The 25472-nt window shown below is 31.6% G+C and overlaps 1 protein-coding gene across 25 annotated transcripts in view; it reads right to left on the bottom strand.

Moving 5' to 3' along the window:
- The window catches only part of LOC139503116 (prolyl endopeptidase FAP-like), a 123551-nt gene that overhangs the window by 11293 nt on the left and 86786 nt on the right, over positions 1–25472 (bottom strand). For 10 of the 25 annotated variants that reach the window (XM_071292833.1, XM_071292836.1, XM_071292829.1 and 7 more), the window contains exons 2-13: positions 19147–19261; positions 12861–12956; positions 12242–12339; positions 11815–11892; positions 10580–10632; positions 8059–8137; positions 6829–6949; positions 5586–5746; positions 4908–5002; positions 4576–4699; positions 4256–4294; positions 3833–3958 (exon numbers count right to left, since the gene is read on the bottom strand). In XM_071292833.1, coding sequence (XP_071148934.1) covers positions 3833–3958; positions 4256–4294; positions 4576–4699; positions 4908–5002; positions 5586–5746; positions 6829–6949; positions 8059–8137; positions 10580–10632; positions 11815–11892; positions 12242–12339; positions 12861–12956; positions 19147–19261 — 1185 coding nt within the window. Of the gene's footprint in view, positions 1–3832; positions 3959–4255; positions 4295–4575; positions 4700–4907; positions 5003–5585; positions 5747–6828; positions 6950–8058; positions 8138–10579; positions 10633–11814; positions 11893–12241; positions 12340–12860; positions 12957–18612; positions 18622–19146; positions 19262–24422; positions 24629–25472 lie in introns of those variants that run through there. The other 15 variants (XM_071292831.1, XM_071292828.1, XM_071292834.1 and 12 more) reach the window with 5 other exon arrangements.

Raw genomic sequence — 25472 nt, 5'->3', positions numbered from 1 at the left:
CGAAAACAGTTGTTGGAGTAGTCATCTATAAGCATATAATGTATTATTTTGCAACACCATTGATTGTCTGGGCTGTGTGATTATATGTATACGTTTGACAAATATCTCACAAAAATCGAAAGCTAAACCGTAAGTTTTACAGACTTCTAGCTAGTTGACCAGTGATTAATGAGTAGAAATAAAAGTAAAATTTCATGTATATTTAGAACCAATCAGAGGATCGTAAATACTACATTTATTCTGATGTTTTGCAATTGTTTTTTTCAATAATTATAATAACATCCTTATTTATAAAAAAAAAGATTTAATCAAATTGGTCGAATACAAACAAGGTTGTTTGATTATATGAACATGATGAAGTCATATATTAAGATGTCATTCCATTTTTTAGCCCAGTAATCAGCACTTATGTGTTGACATGAATTATCATTGATATGGTCATAATTTATAACAAGAATGTGTCCATAGTACACGGATGCCCCACTCGCACTATCATTTTCTATGTTCAGTGGACCATGAAATTGGGGTCAAAACTTTAATTTGGAATTAAAATTAAAAAGATCATATCATAGGGAATATGTGTACTAAGTTTCAAGTTGATGTAACTTTAACTTCATAAAAAACTACCTTGACCAAAAACTTTAACCTGAACTTTGCACTATCATTTTCTATGTTCAGTGAACCATGAAATTGGGGTCAAAACTATAATTTGGCATTAAAATTAGAAAGATCATATCATGGGGAACATGTGTATCAAGTTTCAAGTTGATTGGACTTCAGCTTCATCAAAAACTACCTCGACCAAAAACTTTAACCTGATGCGAACGGACGCACAGACGGACGCACAGACAGACAGACGAACGAACGGAGGCACAGACCAGAAAACATAATGCCCCTCTACTATCGTAGGTGGGCATAAAAATAAACTGTTAACAAGGCTTTAAATTTTTGAAATACTAAGGCTTTTCTACCAATGGAACAGATTACCTTAGTTGCATTTGGCAAAGCTTTTATGATTTTTGGTCCTGAATTCTCTTCAAATTCGTACTTTATTTGGCATTTTTAACCTTTTTTTTTAAGCATCAATAGATCTTTTGTAGACGAAACGAGCGTCTGGTGCAAATACAAATTTCAATTCTGGTATCTATGATGAGTTTATATTCAACGATAAAAGTATCATAACTTTGAATTTGTTCTTGCCAGGTGGTCCAAATGTAGCGTTCAGTGTTGGGCTCGAAAGATTCAAGGTTGAAAAAGGAACAACCATATTATTTCGAAGATTCAAATCAATCTTTGCTAAGCTTTTTGAATTATGTTGCATTGCAACTTATTACAAAAATAACGACGACAACGGTAGTTTGCAACAGCAAGATATCTTATTTCATACTTCACGAGTGTTAGTGATTAATGAACATGATAATCATATATATATTTACATTTTATATGTACTTAAATTTAAAAAAAAAATCATCTCAACCTCATCAAATATAAAAATGTCATATATTTGTTATGTAATTTGCGTCTTTTCTATTTAGCATTTACAAGCTAAATGAGTTAGCAAAACTAAATAAAACTAAAAACAAAAGACAGGTGCATTCCTCTATAAGCTATATGATATGTAATATAATTAGTATGTTTTTGCAAATTTCAGTTTTCGGAGATAAAAGATTAACAAGAGTGAGATAAAGAAATAAAATAATCCAATTAAGATGAAATCCAAATGAGTTAGATCAGGTTTATTAGGAGAATAAACATTTTTCTGTATGTATTATTTGTCGCAAAGATGATGCAGTAACACATTTCGAAACAAAATTCAATCAATAATAAATTAAAAAAACATGGACAGTTGCGGAAGGGTAAAATACTACTGGTTTGCTTTTTTAGATACAGTAACGATCAATCAGTTGTAAGCCTCCATAATGGAATACATAATAATTTGATTTATAAAAGTTTATTAGTAGTAAATTAATTAATATGTGTGCTCATGCTTGCATATCAATGTGATATAAGAAGAGGTTAGGTCGGATTAATCAAAACAGAAACGACTAAAAAAGACGCCATGTAGTTTAAGTTATACATTAGAAGATTTTGACATTATCTGTTTATCAATATAACATAAAGTTATAAGGGACTTTCATTAGAAATATGAAAAATGACAATGAATTAAAATAAGGAAAATAGATAGGGATAACTCGAACAGGTGATGAATTATGTAATGTGAAGAATTATGGATTAGGTAAATTGATGTGAATGGGTGTGAATAAATATTAGGATGTTGATAAAGAAGACATTTGCCAATCCATGTAAAAGAGATTATTAGAAACACAGCGTTAAGAACCACAGAAGCCTAACTTAATACTAGTAATTGTTTAGTATTCATATGAATAACTGATGTATCAATTCAGTGTTCAGTTTATTTCAAGTATTTTTACTCTCATTTTTTCAGAACTATTAAACCTTTGTATACTCGTACGCCTATCTTTCGTAATATTTTGTTTTACCCCACATATTTACAAAGTTGTAACATTGTAGATAGTCATAGTTGTATGTCCTGTTCGTTCATTATGGAATCATGTTAAATCCATCTTTTTTAGATAAGGAAATGCGTTTACCAAGTTTTGTTTGATTCAAATGGCATCATAATAACATCGCAGAAAATAACATAGTTTTGTCGACAATGACGTTAATGGTGTTGCTTTTGGAGGGATTCCTGGAGCATTCTTGCGCAGGATGTTTGGACAATAGTCTGCATAGAACTTTTAACTCAAACCTCCCTTCTTAAGGGGGTTCGCGGGTCTAAATCATTTATATAGGATTTCTCTATATTTTTCTATAAATGAACTTTATCTTATAGTTAATAGAAACCGTTCATTTGCGCTCACAATCTGCCTTCGAAAGAAGCATACACATTTGTAAAAGTGTTTTTTTTCTGTTGACCTTATAGGAGAAATAAAGGTAATATCGAAATAAAAAAAGAACTTTATTACAGAAATCGCTTAAATTTTACAATAATTCAGTTTAAGTACAGTATATATCGAAATTATATTGAAAAATATAGGTCATCGATGAGATAAAAGAGATATTTCAATTTTAAAGCCCAAAAAAAGGAATTTTTCCACCAAAGGGAGATAATTTGGAACTTTTTCAATGATGTTTACATTATAAAAGTCATCTGGGGCCATCACAACTTAATTGTTTTGAATGTTTTTTGTACCAAATGATAAAGTAACAACTACAAAAGGTAATAAATAAAATTTGCAATGAAAAACAAATGTTTAATTTTTTCTAAAATTTTTATACCCTCGAGCCTCCTTAAAACCGCACCAGGACAGGCACTAGTCTGTCATCGTGGTGCATTCATAAAGGGAAGCCTGTTCACTTATCATGTTTGCCATGAAAATACAAATTTATTCATTGATTTCTTGTATCACTGTCATATGATATTTCAGTGCCTGTATATGCATCACCCAAACAAATATTTTCAATATAAAATAACAAAAATATTATAAGTTAATTGATTTGGATTGGCAAACGGTTAAATAAAAAGGTGCTTTTACAACTTTAAGGAGTTGACAAATGAAGGAATCATCGTTATATAGGGGTTAACTTTCAGTTGAATATATTGATTTAGAAATTATCAAATGAAAACAACTCAACGTTAAAAGAATGAATTTTCATTGGAGAGGGGAACACTTTCGGTGTAATTAATCGATTTGGATTAGCAAATGACAAATAAAAAGGGGGGTTAAACCACATGGCAAAAAGATGGTTAGACAAACTTAAAATAGACGTTAAACGAAGGAATTGTTAAAAATGTGACTACACAACAAACCTTGCCGATATTACTCACGGGTAACTCCACCATGGCGACATGTTTAAAGTACCCGGCTTTCCCATCTTTATTTGGCATTAAAGTTAAATAGTCTTTCCCATTGGCTGTAAATAATGGTGGCGTATCCTAAAACATAAACATATAAGAATTAAAAAGTATTAAGCGAAATACATATGTACTATTTTGTTTACTGTATTTTGCATATGTTTTGCTAAATGTATTATACAAACTAGAAATTACTCGCATTAGTCTAATCCTCAAACCAAGATTTTATAGAAACCAATTTAAAAAAAAAAAAACATAATGTGAATGAGTTTTGCAGAAGTCGTGTGCGAATTTTATACATTATATAAGGTAGATCACTAATGAAGAATGTTTTGACTAAAATATTTTGGGGGAAAATCATTAATGAATATTGCTTACCATTTCTATCCATCCTCCCTGTACCTCTTCTTCAAAGTTCTAAAACAAAAAATTAAATACATTAATATCCTCTACCAACCTTAATTATCTTATACACAGATAATACTTATAGAGCTAAACTAAATGAAAACAATAGTAGCATTCCGCTGTTCAGTAGTAAAAAATCGTTCAAGTTATCACAAAATATACTGTCTTTTCAATTTTCAATACAAATACATATGTTACTTTTTGTAGCTTTTGTACTGTCTTTAAATCAACTCAATCTTAATTTTTCAGCTACACAAGTAGTTCCAGTGACTTTTCTGTAGACATATACTTACCAAACTACACTGTCCATTAACGGCTGTGCACACTGTAAATAACGTTCTATTTTGTGCTCTGTTTACCCATGTCACTAAAAAGTATGTATCATCTCGCCAGGATACGGTGGTGAAATAATGGTCTCTACAATTAAAAAGAGAATAAAATAAAATACAAATGATGTTTGACCGTTTCAAATTCAGTTAATACTTTAATACTTCAATAGTTATCCAACAATAGTCATATTTAGGTTTTGCATACATATATTCTTCAAGATCATTGCAATTGCTTTGTCATGTAGTTTATTATCGAGATGATTAAATTATATCATATGAGTAAAAAGTTTACTTACACATTTAAAAACTCTTTTGGCGCTGGTACGTCAAAGGTTTTACCTGTCACTAAGTTATGAACTTTTAGTTTGAATGTTGGATTTGTCGCACCAGGCTGAAACAAAACATACATACTGAATCAAGGGTAATACAAATTATATCCTTAATATCCCACACCCCTAATGCAACATTTGAACAGTTGTTAATGAACGAAAATTCCTATTTACAAATGAAAAAAAATAAAATATTTAGTGTTTTATAAATATTACAACATACACATAATTTGTAACCTAAATCATAATATATTAAAAACAGTTTAATAGCATAATAGCTTTGTAATCTTAAAATTAACATCATCCACCATTGAAAACGAAAGCAATTCTTTAATCTATAAAAATAAAAAATCGCAATATTTTACTTTCTAATTCAATTTTATTTTATTTCAAAACAAGTCAAAAGAGACGTATATTCTATCGGTAGTACAGATGATGTAAATGGTACCACCAATAAAAAAAGATGATGTGCAAGATAACAAAACACATTGTATTAAAAATGAAATCGAGACTTATTTATATCTACTGTATATGGTCAAAAAAGCAATTCTGACAACCAGGAACACAGATTATGGTGCATATGTCGTAATGATGACCGGAAATAAGATGACTGGTAGTATGTTTTATCTACAACAAATACAGTACCTTTGGATAAGCTATTCTTTTCATTTCACCGTATTCATTGGCTGGATCCCCATAATAAGGATACATGTATTTTTTCACCCCAGTATCATTAAACTGGGCATATAAAATATATGTTGCTTCCTGGGACCACCATATTGCACTGTCAGACATCAGTATCTCTTCTACAAAAATATGGTTTAAAATAATGTGATGTCGCATGACAATCTGGAGCATGTAAATAACATCGACCAATTGCACTGTCAGACATAAGTATCTCTTCTACAAAAATATGTTAGAAAATAATGAGATGTCGCATGATTAGAACTGAGACAACTAAGAGCATGTTATATATAACATCGACTAATCTCGCCGTTAAGCGTTTTGTAACCGATTTTGTTCGAGGTTTTGGTTTTGAAATTTGCATCGAGACTTTCCGCTCAGAATTTTCCATGGAATTCGGTAGTTTTACTTTTCACTAACCCTGAAGTCAGCCCTCTTCTGCTGGCTTGAGATATCTTTGATAAGTTCCCAATGTTATCACTAATACAGAAGCCAGCACTCATGTGCTGACTATACTTGCTGACTTGAGATATCTTTGAAAAGTCATTCTGTGTTAAATTTACTACTATTCCAAAAAATAAAAAATGGACACGACTTTAAAATATTCGGTTTTCAATGCCCTACATCTTTTTTCTAGGTTTTTACCGTCAAAGTTGTTTTGACTCAAGCGTTATTATTAAGTCTCGAGTGCTACAACAACGCACATGATGTACAAAACAATAAACCTGGTATATCTAACGAGTTTACAGTAACTGAGATGATATGATAAGACAAGAATAAGACAGATCGAAATGGAGATTTTTTGAAATTAAACAAAAACTTGCTTAATACTGACAAAATATATATAATCTTCAGGTAAAACTCTTTAATTGCCCTCATCAAGTTGATTTTATAAATCATGATGTCTATAATGTTTGAACCTCTCCATGCAAGATAAAACAATTAGGGCAGAATCTTATAAATTTCTAATTAATTCCATTCTTAACACATAATACTGTATTATCATGTTAATTCGAAAATACCAAACATGAAAATTAATAAAAAACATTTATAAAACATCTTTTAGATTTCATTACTAATCCTATTTTTTGTACAAGATAACTTCACCATCTGATCGACACATATTGGAATTTGTTGTATAAGTTATTTGTAACTTGTTTCTCTTCATTTTAAGATGATTCGTGTATATGTTATTAATATCTACCTTCGTATACCCAATCAGGAATTCCATTAAATATTTCCTCCGTAATTCCATCAGATGTCACCTGTTTGGTTTCTTTCGTAATGATATTTTTATGGTATATATTATTATGTTGCACAAAAACCTGAAACAAAAATAGTCTGCACATGATCTAAACATATTAGTATGCAGAATTAAATTAAATTGAGAATGGAAATGGGAATATGTTAAAGGGACAACAACCCTACAAAATGGCAGATAATAGCCGATGGCCACCAATAGGTCCTTATTACAGCGAACAAATCCCACTGAATGTTCACTTAATTCTTAAATGAACATGACTTTTTGTACTAAAACTTAAAACTGTAAGTTTGTATAAAAGCTCCATTTTCCAATGTTTGAATAGCCGTTGAGACCGTCTTTTGGGAGACCAACTCCCTTGTCATCTACGATTGTGATTAAATAATGTACGAGTTACCAAATAATACTTCGATCCTGTCATTTTCAAGAAATTACGAGTAAAGAAATAAAGACAAACCTGCAAGTTTAGTCTCTTGACTAGAGAAACCTGACCAAAGAAAATGTAAGATAGAGGTATAGAGGAACCTCTGGCCTTTTACAGATTTGTTAATTTTTTATTTTTATTAAAGTTCATTGATATATTTCGGAGTTAAGTGTGACGTCCATTTTCGCTGAATTAGTATATAGATTTGTTTATAGGCCAGTTGAAGCCCCTTACTGGATGCGGGATGTTTTCGCTTTTTGCTTCTTTTTTTTTTTACAGATTTTGAAGTTAAAACGTATCTGAATTAAAAATAATAATGCATACAGACTTCGTCCCCTTTTACTGGTAATGTCTTCCTCATATTAGATTTGACTGCATACGATATTCACTTTTAATGTTTTAAATTAATCCTTTTTTTTTCTCAAAATGTCATCAAATTGATTCATTTCTACGTGTTTTGTAAAATGTATTACCACCAAAAAAAAAAAAGTAGTAGGCACCATTGTTCGGTACTAAAGCAAACCCAAAACGTGTTATCCACGATGGGCTCACTGGGGATTCAATGCAATAAATTTCAAGTACAATCCTACATAGTTGGATCAATGTCCACTGTCAAACATTTTAATGTTAACATTGCGACTTATATTCGTCAATTAAAGAGGTTTGATGACAATAAAGCAATGGGATAGCTTTACTCAAATTTTTTTGACGTTTTTGGTCTCCGTGTACATTGAGCAATCATAACTTACCACAGCTGGTCCTTTTGGGGCCCATCCAATGTACTGTAACACATCCTCATTATTGTGCCCTTCTAATGGTACATACGTTCTACAACGAATTAACATCATCATATTCACATGGTGTAACAACTATGTGAACAAACACTAGCACTGTGGATTCATCATTATTCGTTGGATACCAATTTTCTTGGATTTCGTGGGTACCGGTTAACTACGAAATTCGATATTCAATGAATGACAAATTTCCCATAAGGCTTGTATGCAGAATTCGGAAAACCACGAAATCAAATATCCACGAACATGTATGTTTTCCTTAATCCATGAAAATTGGTACCTACGAAAATAAATTAAATCGCAGTATAATGAATTTAAGTTTTTGAATCTCATTTTGATCTTAAATTCCTCTTAAATATTAAACAAATAAGTGTTTCAGGATTGTTCAGTCTGTCAGGCTTAACCACTGCGGTAAGTTCAGTATAATTGAGACACTTCGATTGCAGTTAGTTTCATACTATTGAAACCATTCGCTGGCAGTCTAATCAACACTAGTACTGCTGATACCTTTCGCTTGGAGCAAGTTACGTCAGTATTGTTGAGAGATTTCGTTTGCAGTCAATTCAGAACTGTTCGTTAGCCGTTCAACCAATTTTGTATGATGTTGATGAAAAAAAAGACAAGAACTACTAAACCGTCTGAACAAAGACTGAACAAATTTAATTGACCCCAATCACATTGCCTATGCTGCCTGAACAGATCTTACTTGATTTCAAGTCAATTACAAGTCCAGTAATGCAATTACCGTAGTCAATAAGTCTGAAAAATTACTAAAAGACGGAAACTTATTTAGTAATTCATTGCAAAGTCTTTAAATAGCTGTTCAGTTTCAAATGACCATAACAAGTAGAAATACATTTACTAGTGGAAACACTTTGAAATTGCATGGCGCGAGAAGCAAGTATATCCGTTTAAGTAACATTGGATTTCGATTGTTGTTACTCAAATGTTTTTATTTTTTCTTACATTTCGTAGGAAGACAATTGTAAAGATTTAACAAAATAAAAATTCCCTTTAAAATTACATTCCGAATAAGTCAATCAATTAAATACATTATATCCTCAAACAAACAATTATTACTATGTCTGATTATGCTGGCACAATCAAAATTAAATGAATCGACAGCATTTTAATAGAGATCAGCATAATAGCGTCGTATTCGACGACAATTTGTTTAGGGTCTGGAGATGGGAAGGTGTCTAACTTTTTGTTATGCCATTCTTCTCTATAATATATATTCGATGTTTTACCTCAGTTTTAGTTTGTAACCCGATTTGTTTTCTCTCAATCGATTTATGACTTTCGAACAGCGGTATAATACTGTTGCCTTTATTATTCAGCACATCATTATTCTTCATTTTTTTTCAATTTTCTCATTTTTTTTTTAACCCTAACCAGGCACTCTTTAATCATATTTAATTTTAGATATGTATTGTAAATTCTTGACAAATAAGAGTAACGTTCGCCAAGGCCCCTAGACTCTGTCCTTTAGTCATATATTGATCACCCAAAGTCAATCCATGAATTCTCTATCATCACCTAATGATCACTATGTTACAACGGAGACATCAATAATACACAGTATAATTCAGTATCGTACTATTGACTGGATTACAACACAATATAAAGCTACTATCGATTTGGCATTCTTCTTATACATAGTTTCAATTAGTTTACGCTAGGTTACAAATTTCTTACAATATTCATTTTCTTTTCTCTCGTCAATAAAAACGACGATCTTTCAAGAATGTTCTGAAGTAATTGATGATTTATCAATCCGGCTGCTATGTTTTTTGTTAACTATTTGTCTCATTCATTTTTGTTCCAGTCTATCGGTCTTTCGCTCGCATTTCTAGAAACGTCCGATGCTCTTCTTTCCATTATCCTGGAGTTATATAACTACAGTTGGCTAGTCTCCCTCTCAATAACATTAACGGTACCAATTTTTCTGCACCAGATGCGCATTTCGACAATACATGTCTCTTCAGTGATGCTCGTGGCCAAAACATGTAAAATCCAAAGCTTATATAAAAGATGAAGAGCTATAATCTAAAAGTTCCAAAAAGTATAGCCAAATCCGTGAAAGGAATCAGAGCTTTGCATGAGGGAGATACATTCTTTAATTTAAAAAAAAAACTTTCTTTCTCATACAATTGCTTGATCCCGTAATTTGATAACCGATTTTTGATTTTTCATGCTACAAAAGCTTTGAAAATTGTGTGCTTTTTTTCTTTACTAATATTTGCAATCAGAACAAATATTATTAAACGGAAAGCATACATTGTTCTTGATCGTTCGTACCACAAAATGAAAATAACCTCATGTCAATGGTTGAATTTCAATTGTTTAGGACATTTGTTACCAATTACAACGCTTCAGAGAGTGCATTAGATTCTGAAACGTCGAATTGTTGGGTCAATGTCAGAGTTTATCAATATTATAATTCGTAAATCATACATTAACCATGTTAACTCACCCTGTAGACACGTTGTAAAGACTGTACTTTGAAAGTGTGGAATGTCTGTAGATCTAGGAAATAAAAATAAGTATAAACGATGATATTGAAACACATTTACAAAATATGAACTTAACACGGATGGGTTGGTTGGTTTTTTTTACAGTGAAAGCATATAAATTGAATGAAATAAACTACATTACATTTATGTATATTGATTCTATTCTTTTAAACCTTCATCATCGATTTAAAAAAAAAGTTACATTTCTGCATGGATGCATTGTCATTCCAACTAGAACACACCCGTGACATCGCGGGTCCGTGACTGAATTAAAGTATATAACTATGCGCAAGCCTTATTTTAGTATTAGTATTGTCAACTGATAAAGTCATGCCGATTATAAGATACACAGTTTTCTCTGCTTTCAAATCTTTCTGTTTGAACCCGTCGAGCTGGAACTTATCAATTATTGGTAATATTAATTATTTGGAAAACAAAAGGTCCTGGAATGGAGTATTTTTTAATCAACAGCATTGTCCTATATTAGTTATAAATAAAGTTGAATTCTTTGATTTGCTGTTTACGTCATGCCCGCTAACAAATTGAAAACTGTACCTATACGCCTTATTTTTAGTCCAGATTTTTAGTATTCGTATTGTTATCTTAGAAAGTCTTACTGATTAAATGATTAAATTTAGTAGTGTCAACCCTGTCGTTATGACCCGTGTATATAGCATATTAATACTAAATACACCGTTTCGTGGTGCGCCTGTCAGATGCGGAACGTACAGATAAGGTAATAGGTAACAGGTGAATATACTATTGGATCGGTATCGGACTCGACCCGGAACTTCTTAATTATTGGCAATATTAATTACGTGGAAAATAAAAGGGCCTGGATTGGTGTAATTTTTAATCTACACCTTTGTACTATATTAGTTATATATAAAGTTGAATTCTTTGATTCGTCGTTTTTACGTTATGACGGCTGACAAATTGGACCTCGTAATTTTAGTATTATAGATGTGCAAAGTATTTTAAACAAAACTGGAAATACGGCGCAAAAACTTTACTCAAAAAGAGTTTACACACAACGTTGAAACAATTTGATTAAACTACAATTAATGTATCCATGCGCACTTTCTGACCTGGCAATTTCTGTCGCCAAATATTAAAGTTGTGAATCATAAGGACAAAACAAGACAGAAAAACAGACACATGATTTTTTATTTCAATCATGTGATGTCACACTTACATGTTCTGGTGCACCGGTTGTCAAAATGGCGTATTTTCGGTCAGGTGACAATTTATAAACTCCAGTGTCTAATGTTTTCTGCAAAGATAATTACATGAAGGTGTTAAAAATATGTATTGCATTGCATTACAATGTATTACATTACATTAAATTGTATTACATGTACATGTACATAACATTACATAACATTACATTGCATTACATTACATTGCATGACATTATATTACAGTAATATTTCGTTGCGTTTCATTACATTACATTACAATATATTATTAAAAAGGCACAACATTGCATTGCATTTTATTGAAATTAGATCGAAGAATAAGTAGCCAGGAAAACAATCAATATTCATTTTTGAAATTTTAATGGTATATATAAACGTGGTGTATGTAATGATTTAAACAGTACATAATGTTGTTATACTTACAAAGACTGTACTTAAGATTAAGGTTACTGTTTCATTAGAAGTACAGTTGTATTCTACGACTGCGCCATCATCGTTTCTGTACACAAAAGCCTCGTCTCCTACAGAATAGAAAACCGTTGCATTGCTGATATATGATTGAAAGTTTTGATGAGGTAAACAGATAAAATATCAATTAGAATCGCGAAAAAGAATATCAGAGGCAATTGCGCCGCCAATATTTTAGGGGAAGCTGGTATTAATTACAGATTATTTATTTATTTAAGCCAGTTCCCTATCTTCTTTATTTTCAACCCTTAGTCTTTATTCGTCATATTTTAGCATCCCATCATTTCCACCCTTTTTATTTTATTTTGGTCCATTTAACTCTATTGTACTGTTTTCCTCCTTTGTCTTTAAGTCTGGTAACTTCATCCAGATCCTATAATGGTACACAGAAAACTAAATGTAATGCTATATGAGCTAAAAATCACAAGCATGAGTAAACTCATGAGATCGGAATGTTTTCTGATCCAATAGAACTTTGGCGAAAAATATTCTGTATCCCTGTTACTTTAAAAAAAAAAATATGACCATCTGTTTATCTTTTTTATGAAGAAGCTTATATTCTAAATTGTCTTACCGTCTACCCACGTGACATACAGCTCTTTTGGATGAAACGACTGGTTAAGGTAATTTTCTAACGATAGTTTTTCTCTGTTGTCCTCCTCCTTCGAACCTATATAAAAAGTCAAGTATTGAAGAAAACATAAAATATCTATAAAAACAACAATGAAAAAAAAATATTTGTTCTATTCTCAATGTGTTCATATTATACTTGAATTGTTTATATTTGAAATAAAATTAAAATAGAAATGAAACGGTTCTGAACTTAAAACCTGACTACTGATGCAATTAAAAGAAATATAATCTAAGCAAGTTAAAAGAAGTTTCAAATAAAAGGAACATTCAAACTTATTCATAAAAGGCATTATTTATTTCTAAGATTCAATTTAAATTAATGCAATTAAATATACATCCAACATAAGCCTACATAAAAACTTTTGTATTTCGTTATTTAGTGTAAGCAGATACACGTGTAATCAATACAGTATACAAGTACATGTATTCATATCTAAAAATGCGTTGTTGATGATATACCAAATTAAGCGTTTCAGATATGTGCAAATTAACCAATTATGAACAAAATTTACAACAAAAAGGGTATAATATACATGTTACATATATATGCCTTTAGAAATGGACATCTTTGAATATTTTAACACAAAAACTGCTTTGAATTTTATCGCTAACTTTTTTCAGAACGTTTTTTGTAACTTGGTTTGTTCCTTGTTTACACATGCAGTCTGAGACATGTGTTTGTACGGGTTCTATATTTATCATTCGAACTGGTTTGCAGAGTTAAGGAAGAAGTCAAATTTCACAATTGTGAGTAAATGTTTCAACAGGGGATCGAAATAATTTGAGCCTCATTTTCAACAAGAATCATTGAGCCTCGTTCTTAAAAATATTTTAGTTTGCATTTAACGTTAGTTTGTACAGAATGTGATTTATTTCAGAGTGCTTTCTGATGCCTATGATTCATGCAGTTGTCCACATATTGTTGACAGATAAATAAATATAATAGAATAAAATGTGGTATGATTGCCATTTGTACAACTTTACTCCAGAGACCAACTGATGTAGAGGTAAGCCACTAGTGGTCACCGTACGGCCTTAAACAATGAACAAAACCTAAACGAAAAAGCAAGCTATAAAAGGTCCCAAAATGACAATTGTAAACAATTCAAACGATAAAACTATACGATTCAACTCGAACCTTTATATATAAATGAGCCAATAAAAAAGTTCCTTCACGCTGTCATAGAATCTCGACGGAATTTAAAGTTTGTTGATATTATGTATGTATATAATATAGATAAGAAGTTCCGTAGTATTAACTAAGCGTGCATCTATAATTATATTTTTGTGCGAGAAAGCAGGTGGCTTATATCTATCTGACATACACCTATAACTACTAATCTATGCTGCTAACACCTAAACGATGAAAATATGAGCTAGTTATTACTGACAATTGGCAAGCTATGCAATATCATCTAATGGATGGAAATATGTAGTATATAGTCTATACTGATACTTGGCAAGCTATGCAATATCATAATTATGTTGTTTAATAATTAATATACAGCGTATCAACCTTTTTCAGAAATCAATATTACATAGGGCATTTTTAATCAAATTATTTAATTACAAATCAGCCGATTGTCTGTCAAAGTATGCATTACGGACGGTTAAAAGTACAAACCGGTATTAGGAATATGAGGAATCTATGCATATATGCCACATGTGATGGTTGAACAATATACATCAATAAATCAAAATTGTAAAGTACATTTCTATAATTAAAAAAAACCTTGCTATAATAGATGGATTAGGTTCTATCGTAAAAAAAAATTCATTATAATCAATATGTAATATGATTAGACTACTTTAATTTGATACAGTTTGGTTTTTATCGTTCTGGCGGTCAATTTTCAATCGTTTTTCATCAGCTTTAACAGATAGTTGGCTTTCTCGTTTGAATTCACACTTTTTATATTGCAGGGTCCACAGTACCAATACGGTATAGGTCTTACTCATTGTTGCGGGGGCCGTATATGTTTTTTACATCCCTGTCCTTTTTAGGAGAATAGACCTGCAAAATCCTGTACCAGAGGCTCTTACGTACTCTACTTCGAGACTTGCGTGACGGTTCAAACATGTTTGAACTTTCAACTTAAATTATATTATAAAGCTACTTTTCTTTAACTTATTCTTTTTGTATTCATCTATAGGCTGATAGAGATCCAAAATTGGAAGGTAACAGAGTACAATGTAAGTATGTAAATGTTTTTCTTTTATTTTTCTTTTTTGTGTAAATGTTTTTTAAGAGTATCTCTGGACGATGGAATACTGTAAACACAGGGCTCCTTGTGAATACTTTCTTGTGTTACACACAGTAAAATAGTATCAGGTGTAATTTATAGTTAATGCAGTTCATGTCTTAACTCCCATTTTCTAAAAAAAAAAATGTCTTGCGTCTCTTCACTATTGCATCATTGTTATTCGCCTCTGCTAAATTGACGTTTGTAAGAAGAAAAAAATTCTCTTGATTTACCTTAACCTTGAACGTTTTTCATAAAGTGCATGTTGTAATCTCAAGCATATCGTTGATATAATTCAACATTCACATCGCAGTGTATTGTGCAATGTGCATAGATAAAAGATAGTATCATCTTTATAGCGCAAATTATAAATTTACTTATGGCGCATTATTTAACTATATTATACTTTTTAAAGTTAAAAATGAATGATTAATATTGGTTTAAAATCAATTAAATAGTTATTACTTCGTAAGAAGTTGTGGTTTGTTATATCATACTATATTTTTGTCGTTTTGGACAATTTTGTGGTAAATAGATGACAGTTCTTTGAGTGTAATTTCCTTCTGTCTTTTTTTATACTTAGGTTATTTTCAGTTTGACATATTGTACAGACATCTGGCTATTTGTGAATGATCTTTAATAGATGTAAGAAGATGTGGCATGATAAACAACTCATTTTATTCGGAGACAGACGTACATGTAGAAAGAAGCCTTTATAAAAGAAATCATGAATTCACTTCATGTTTAAAAGAATCGTAGTGGCCTAGTTACTTGAAAAATCCTGATAAAGCCGGTTTCAGCATAGCCAGTTTATTATCTAATTTAATTCATCAATTAAAGAAATGCAAGTGAAGGGTAAGTAGTATTCAGTCGATACTGTCTGGATGATTCATGAAACCATAGAGAAGTGAATTGTCGAGATACTTAATTCACTCGAGAAGAACATATTGGAATCATTAGATTCCGAATATACATGTATGTTACTTTGATCATGGAATTATGACGTACGTTGACAACTCAATGCTTCTTTGTCTTATAATATATTAAAAATGGTTCATTTAGCGTAGTTAACAGTGTAGCTGTCCTCTTCAAAATTGAATTCTGTGTGAAAAAAAAACATGCATCATTCAAGATCTCCAGGCGGCAAATCAAAAATATATCCTCTAAATCATAATTGAATATTTTATAGTTGGGATATTCTAAACACACCAAACCTAAACTGTATTTGTTTGGCTTTAAATAACAAAGGCAGAGACATTCTCCCTTTTTAAAATATTCTTAATATGAGGGACAAGTTTGCAATTCCGCTAAGTGCAAAAGTTGTCACCTTAATTTTTGGAGTTGAGTCAAAATGAAGTTGATGACTTGTTTGGTATATATTTGTTCTCTGGTATTTTTCCTAAAACAATTTTGGCTCTAGCACCACTGTTGAAAACGTTATGCCCCTTTCAACAATTTACTAAGAGGAAAAGTAGTTTTCCTCAAGGGAAAACAAACTTCTCTAAAGGAAAAACATTTTTCCTCAAGGAAATTTTTTTCCTCAAGGGATTCTGATTGAAAAAAATAATAATGTATTATTGAAGATGGCAAAGAGGTAAATCAAAAAGATATTATATCTTAAACATTTTAAAAAGGGACAATTCTAATACCCCCTTTTTTATTGAAGATTTTTGAAAACCACACACCTACGGTTGGGTTTGAGTGTGTCTAGACGATTCTATCTGGAAAGGGATATTGGCCTATTTGCAAAAAATGGAACGACTTGTATTTAATAAATGCAGAAAGGACGTCATAGAACCTCGTTCTCGTCCTTTATCATTCCTAATACGAAGGATACTCATTAAATAGCATTTGTTTCAACAATAGCCATCATTTGCTATGATGGAAATAAAAACAATTTCATCGAACAAAATCTTCCAATATATATATGTTTAAGCTATCATTGCAAGTTTTTTTTCAATAACAAGAGCCTTTTATGCTTAGCTTTATATGTATAGCAAACAACAACTTTATCTAATCACAATAAAAAGAAGCTTATGCTCAAATAGCAAAAGCTACCTGTATCCATTAGGAAATATAAAGACACAACACATCATTAACTTTAGAAAAACTTGCTGTCAGACCTTAATTGATTTTATGCAAAAAGAATAAATTGTTAATTATTTCTATGCTAAAAACATTTATTTGCCCATTAAAAACAAAAAACATAAAATAATTAATAAATTATGCATGAAATATCTTTGCACTTGAAAATTTACACAAAAAGAGAGGATTTTTTTTTTTATCGAAAATATATTTCTCAAACTTTTCCATGAGGTTAACAGGTATATGTTCGCATTAGTTAAGCATAAAAAAGGCTCTAAGAATTCACCAGCGCATAACATCAAAGGCTGTAGCAAAAGTCATCATATATAAGGCTATTGCATTGCTCAGTGATGACTTTCGATTTTATAACTTTAAATTTATGTTTAAACACACATTAATTTCTCTAGTTAATCTAAATTATTCAAATAAAGTGCCGCCTTAACGGTTAGTTATACACGTATGTTCTAATAGTGAAATCTGTGTACACATTGCTTGTGGTGGTTTGGTAGACTATTGAGGGGAATGAATCTATATGAATAAAGTATTTGTTTGGCTATTGAGGGGAATATATTAAGTCTAAAAAATAAAATTTGGTGAGTAAATTGTATTGTTTGTATGAAATATTCTTAACAATTTAACCGTTTTATAACAGTTCTCTGAAAAAATTCTTGATAAAATATTTCTTTACTCTCCTGATATAACGAAATATTTTATTTGGCCAAAAAACCTCAGTAGATCGAACCAAAATACCACAGAATTACTCCACAGGTCATGTGGATTATGCAAATGCCACCGTCTGCGATGGGCAGACAACTTATGTTTATTAAAGTGCATTTGATTAAATGTTGAATGCTTAAAAATCATGTGCCTGTCCACTGTATCTGTCCTTTCAGTCGTTAAACTTTACTTAGAACCCGGAATACACATTTTGTGCACAAAACACCAAAGCTAGGATTTTGATTGTTCGAATTATGAGTCCGAGTACTAATTGTACTCGAAAGTGTTATGACTTTGTCAATACCTTGTAGTCAGATAAATTTGGAGTACGAGTATTGTACTAAGACGCAGAAATCAATCAATCAAAATATGGAATTTCGAGTAGAAATGTTGTACTCAGAGTAATGAATAAAGGTTTATGACCAAAAGGCCAAGAACGCAGAGGTGACACGTTATAAGTTTGCCCTACATGTATCTATTCCAATTCCCAACGTGGACGAGTGGAAAAGGTACAATCAACATGACCTGTGTTTATTTATAAGTCGTGTTTATTTGTTAATATTAGACATATAAACAAGCTTCAAGCTGTGTATAGTACTCGCTATATGATAGCATCTAATACCAAAGGATTTGTTCATAAATGATTACTTTCAGTATCTGGAAATATAAATAAATAGGAGAAAACACGACATAATGTAAAATGATAATATGTTAAAAGGTATAATATGAAAATATGATCCTTAATTCCTCTTTAAAACAAATAATCAATGACAAAATCAAAATGATAAAACAAAAGGAATTAACAAAACAGGAAAAGAAGGTTTACAGAATAAATGTAAGTCTTAAAAAATCATGAATATTTTAAAAATAGAATGATCAGAGAAAATTTATCATGAATCATAATATTTAAATGTTTGTTGTAATCAAATTCTTGGTTTTAGGCTTTTAATTAAGTCTTGCAGATAAAACATTTTCGCTTTATACCGTACTCCGATAAGCCTCCTTTTCATTTGTGCACATGTTACACTACCACCATGACAATCCGCAATATACCCCTTTCAAAGGCTTACCCAATTCATCGGAGTACTGAACAATTTACACGCCCTAATCGCACAAACCGGAAAGAAAAAGTTTACAAGTAACATTATCGTGTTAAGACAGTAAGATTGTACCACAACGTACCTGGCGTTACTAGAATGATGGCTGTCACTATAAGAGCACATACAATCAGAATAACCAACAAGGCTATAGCAATGCCTCTCCAGTTCCTCTGATCTTGAGTGTGTCCAACAAGTTCCTGAAAAAGAAATAAAAATATCTATACTATTAAACGAGAAGACCTCATTTTTGGTGTCGCTTCTCTTCTTTCCACAATAAATTTATGAACACGCCTCTGTGTCCTATAGGTACAGTGCATAGTCGCATTTGTCATCCATTCATATGATTATTCAGATTGAGTTATTTTGGGAGAAAAACGAGAAAAAAGGCATCCGGATATTGTCCCGTCATTGGACGAAATTTTAAGTCTGATTATACTTCCGGTTTGCGTGTTTCTGTATACTGTATTTTAAGAATTCTATCTGCTATCATTTTCAAGTTTACTATCCACGGCGGTCACATAGTTTATTAAATAGAGAGGGTCTGTATACTATATCAAAGACCACCATGGATCGATTAGTAAACTTAAAATTGAAAGTAAATACACTATATTTATATAGTAATGAATGTTCATAATATACAGATTTATATAAGCGCTAAAATTATTCATGTGAACTTTTGATACCTTTTCTGAAATTCTCCAGTTATTAAATCTTTTACAAAATTCATTGATTACAAAAAAAAGAAGATGTGGTATGATAGTCATGTTGAGACAACTCTCCACAAGAGACCAAAATGATACAGAAATTAACAACTATAGTTCACCGTACGACCTTCAACAATGAGCAAAGCCCATACCGCATAATCAGCTTTAAAAGGCCCTGAACTGACAAGGTAACACAATCCAAACCAGAAAACTAGCGGCCTTATTGATGTACAAAAAATGAACGAAATACTAATATGTAACACATAAACAAACGACAACCATGCACTGAATTACAGGCTCCTTACTTAAATGTTCATAACATACTCAATGTATTATGTTCATATTGAAATTGATAGAAAACCAAAAATTGGGAATTTTGGAAATAAAGGAGGAGGGATACAAAAAAACATTTTCCTGTCCCCAATAACCTATGACTTACGATACTTTTGCTGAAAATCCCCACTAAATGTATTATGTTCATATTGAAATTGATAGAAAACCAAAATTGGGAATTTTGGAAATAAAGGAGGAGGGATAAGAAAAAAAAACACATTTTCCTGTCCCCAATAACCTTTGACTTATGATACTTTTGCTGAAATTCTCCAGTCATTCAATATTTTACATAATTCTTCCAACAACACTTTACATACTATAAACTACGCTCTGAATGCCTGCGATTTCGCGGGTGTGTTCTAGTACTTATAAATCCAGATAATGTTTTCTCCATTCGTAGACCTGTAAAAATGCAGAAAATAACAATAAACTTGACATGGAAATGGGAAATGTGTCAAAGACACAACAACAACCCGCTCAAAGAGAATAACACAGCCCAAGACCACCAATGGGTCTTCCACACAGCGAGAAATTCACGGATCCGGAGGTGTGCTTCAGATGACCATGCCCCATTCGCACTACAACATTTCCATGTTCCATGAAATATTTGCACAAAAATAAAAAAGTATACAGCATAGAGCCTTGTCATATTTGAAATCAACGTGTATAGTCAAAAAGATATTTGTTAAAAACTTTCTCCAAGGCAATGGATCTGCAGGAATTAGAACAACACAGAATAAAGAGGAAAAGAAAATGTTGTCTAAACCTTTTTAAGGCTCAATAATGCCACAAGAGTACTATTTGTCATTAAATGCATCTGATATTGTAAGTAATTTTGATGTTGAATTAGGTTTTATTTTTGGAGGAACTCTTATCTGGATTTTGACAACATACAATACAGCTTTTCACATCTACCTAAGAACAGGGAATACGAGCTACATTAACAGTATTAATTATGAAAACGGATCAAGAAGATAAAGGCGAGATAGCTTAATTCTCTTGAAACTTTTATCTATTATCATTGTGTCTGTCAATAACCGAATTACGAAAACAGTTAGTAACAGGTTTCACAAACAGGTGCAGACATGAAATAAATATGTATATGCACTTAATGTGCACATTTCTAGCTCTGCCAAAACACAAATAAAGGGGGATGTGTTGTTTGTCGATGGAATGTCTACTAAAGAGTAGCATGTAGTATGAATTATTATGAAAAGAATGGAATGTCACACATTAAAAACAAAGTTCGCAGAGCAGGGGACTAAGCACACCCTTCATTTATGCATTTATGGAGATTAGTATAAGATGGGTGTATGGACTCTTTACCATTATAACTCTAAATGTTATTTTTCGGGGCCCCCTCTCTTTTCAAACCCGGTTCGACATTTCAATTGGACCAACGTACTGGGGCTAATACCATACACTATTATGATATATCATATACAAGTATGACAAATTAGCTAGACATTCATAGGAAATCCTACAGAGAGCTATGCGTGTGGTTATCGATAATTCATAACATTATTGTTGAAATGGAAAATGTATAAACAAAATTTAAAGCGAATACTATAACCATAATATTGATATTTTTCATTTTCCACAACGATCAATGGAAGCGTAGTACAAATGTATCTATAGCTGACAAATAGTTTCGATTTTTACAACAAACACTAGATTGTATATAGAAATTTTAGTTGTAGGCAGACGTAGCAATTGTATTGCTAGAATTAACAATACAGATAAGCATATATAGATTAATAACATAAATCTATTGTCGACGTCATAAAATATAATGATGAACATGTAATTTTTGCACGCTCATAACGTTGGGATAGATTTGTCCATACAAAGAGTCCCTTTGATTTTTATTTTGTTCAGGCTACAAATGTAACATTAATAAGAAATCGATGAAAACCTATCATTAGATAGAGAACATGCAAGCTCAAACAGTGTGATATACTTGCGAGTTTTGAAATGCAAAGACAATTGGAACTAAGGTTTGATTGACTCGCAATTGTTTAAATTAATGTCCAGTGACAAGTATTACATTTATGATTGCAAAGACTAAGAACGGATGTAAAATACCAAACTAGTTGTGTTTAAAGTAAATTTCGATGTCATGGATGACAATACATAATTAGAACACAAAAGCAGCGAAACACGTGCATATGCATGCAACCTTTCAACAATATTATATACTCCCCTCAAAAAGGTATATATACATGTAGGTAAACAAAAACGACGAAAACACAAAAAAAAAATCTACACAATACTACTCAGAAATGTAAGATATCAGGAACCCCAAAATAATCGGTCAGTGACATCAGTGGCCTAAGCGACATCAGGCTCAAATTTCATAATGGATAACCGATCATCATTAGCCCTTCTGTTGTCGAAGTTAAATTTAGATTTATTTGTATCTGTAAATCGTTTGAATGATACTCCATCAATATTGAATTGTGATGAATTCGCCATTACAAAACTTTATACATTATGGGTAATGTTTTCAAAAGCGTACACCAAAACGCTAAACAGTGATGTGACGTTTGCTACATTTTGGTGTACGAACAATAAAATTAACCATTGTCCTTTAGTTTCTGAAACAGCGGATCGTCGACATAAACATTGTTTAATTTAACAGCCTGCTAATTAACGACAAGACGGAAAAAATACTTTAATTACGTTGATCTTTATTCTGAAGGTTCATTTTAGGAATTAATAGTCACCATTGCTCTCCAACTTCGTACTACTTTATTTGGCTTTTTTTCTTTAAATTATTCGAAGGTCACTGACGAGTATTTTAAGACAAAACACGCGTTTAGCTTACAGAGTGTTAATCCTGGTATCTATAATGAGATTATTTTCGACGATTGTTTTTTAGAAGTAACACCGATAAGTTAATCTGCCACGCCCCCAGACACATCATTGCATTACCTGCTTGCTGTGTTCTTGGTACTTTATTTAAATTATTTATCCTAAATCAAATTCAATCAGAAGGCCAAACCATTAACTCATTAACTTCTGGTTTTCAGAGGTTAAGTGTGTAATTCTAAATACAGCGGTTTTGATATATGACTATATCTTATTACTTTTAAAAGCTAATTTAGTTTTAGCCGGGCTTTGGATACGGACATCAATAATGAAACAATCAATGGGTGTAACGTTTCCTCAAGTTTAACTTTACAATGTATGAATAGGGTTTTATTTCATTTTCGATAGCAAGATTTACTTTCCGTCCATTGAAAAACAAATGGTAACTGCAAAATATAAAACCAGTATGAAGCAGTACATCCCTATTTTTTTCAGAAATAGAATGCAAAACGCTTTAGAGCTGAGATATTCAATTGATGAGATGCAAGATGCTATTGCATAATTGCACAAATTGATGCAATTGAGAAATCCAAACTCTTCTAAAACGAGTAAACAGAACATCGCAACATTGAAAAGGAAAATTCACAATAGAATGATAGAAAAGAAAATATATGAAATAACGAATATTGGTTGAGAACCTCTGAAAAATCTGTTTTCAGAGGTTCTCAACCGATATGCGTTATTTCATATATTTTCTTTTATTATCTACAGAACATTGGATGCAGATTGGTTACGTGAGTTTGACGTGAACTTGACTGATCAGCGAATGATCGATGACTGACTACGGATCATTTAAAAAGAAACGCCTAAGGTAATGCTTTACGTGTACATAGGCTTATCCAGGGGGAGGCCCTGGGGGCCCGAGCCCCCATCCTATCGTGGGAAAAATTTGGCTGATTATATAGGAAATCACTGAAGCATGACTGGAGCGGGCCCCGCTTATGAAAAGTTCTGGATCCACCATTGGTGTAGTAAAACAGAATAACTTACAAATAGCGTTTTTTTAGATCGTGATGAAGCAAAGAAATAAAATATGCATAATTAACAATACATTATTTAAACAGGGATAAAAAGCCACAGTAAGTCCTCCAGTCACCAATATTTTCAAATCTATTATCCAAACAATAAACTATCTCCTTTTGAAAAAGTAAAATCACAGAAATACTAAACTCTAAGGGAAATTTTAAACGAAAATTCCCTGATCAAATGGCAAAATCAAAAGCTCAAAAACATCAAACGAATAAATAACAACTGTCATTTTCCTGGAAACGGTTGTAAAATTGAAAAAAATATTGTGGTCTTTCGATTTTTACCACTTTTTGTATTTCTAAAAAATATATGTTCCACAAATCACGGATACTTCGGAGAACCGAGCAAGATACTCTTTGATAGAACACCTTTTGTTGAATTATCTAGTCAAAAGTATTAAACTATAAACAAGTCCACAAACCTCATTTTCCAACTTTGCCAGTAATGTATCAGACAAAACCCTTTTTCTATTGTCATAGAATCTTTTCCCTCTTTTCGGAACGTGATAGCTTTCCCCGTCTGATTCCTCATTGTTGGTATTAGCTGTGACTGCAAACATTCTACATGTTCATAGTCTCTAAACTTACTTTAAAAACCTAGCCTCCAAACACAATGCTCATTCAAGTCGGAATAAATAATTCATAACTCAGTAAAAATCATCCAGCGAAACTTAAATTAAACCAACTCTACAATATGTGCCATAGTATTTGTATATTCATTAGTTCGGTAAACAAAAAGGTAGATATATTGACAAATTTTAATTAGTTTCTCGTATCAAAATTGTAATTTGAATAGCGTCCGCTTCACAATGCAGGTCGTTTTTAAATGGGAAATCGAATACCGTCATCAATTTTCATAAAATATATTTGTTGTATAATGTTTGATTGGCAAAAATAATTTGTGTCATGCGATGCAGAACAAGAATAAATTATTTACATGTTTTATAAAATCCCAGAACTGTTAAATGATGCATGGAAGAAAAACTGTTGCAGTATTCTTAAAAAAAAATTAAAAAATTAAAAAAATTAAAAAAATGCTGTCTCAGTAAAAGCTATCAAGATCAAAGTAAAATCCAAAGGATGACGGAAAGGAAAGAGTAAAAACCGAGAACATTTCTTTTCTTTTTGCGTGTACTGCATAAAAAGACCATATACTCTATATCAGTGGATTTGATTTACTAAACAGTTCAAAACATCAGCGATTAAATTGAAAAATTGTATAAACTCCACATGGCGTGCTATATTTCCATTTACCAAAGAGACACAGTCTAACAAAGCTACCTTTGTTCAGAACATATATAAATTCATCACGTCGTCACATTGTTTCTATGATAGCCAATTAGCAGTTTTGGTTAAAAGTCTATTCAATATAGACTTCTCAGAGAGAATTCGGTAGTAAAAGAAACATCCCATAATGTTGCATTCTTGGGATAAATAGAATAACCAAAAAACTCCAAAAAAAATTCAAAACG

Source organism: Mytilus edulis, chromosome 14, assembly GCF_963676685.1.
Source record: "Mytilus edulis chromosome 14, xbMytEdul2.2, whole genome shotgun sequence".
Classification (NCBI taxonomy): domain Eukaryota; kingdom Metazoa; phylum Mollusca; class Bivalvia; order Mytilida; family Mytilidae; genus Mytilus; species Mytilus edulis.
The sequence above is the reverse complement of the archived record's forward strand: the minus strand, read 5'-3'. Positions and strand labels throughout refer to the sequence as shown.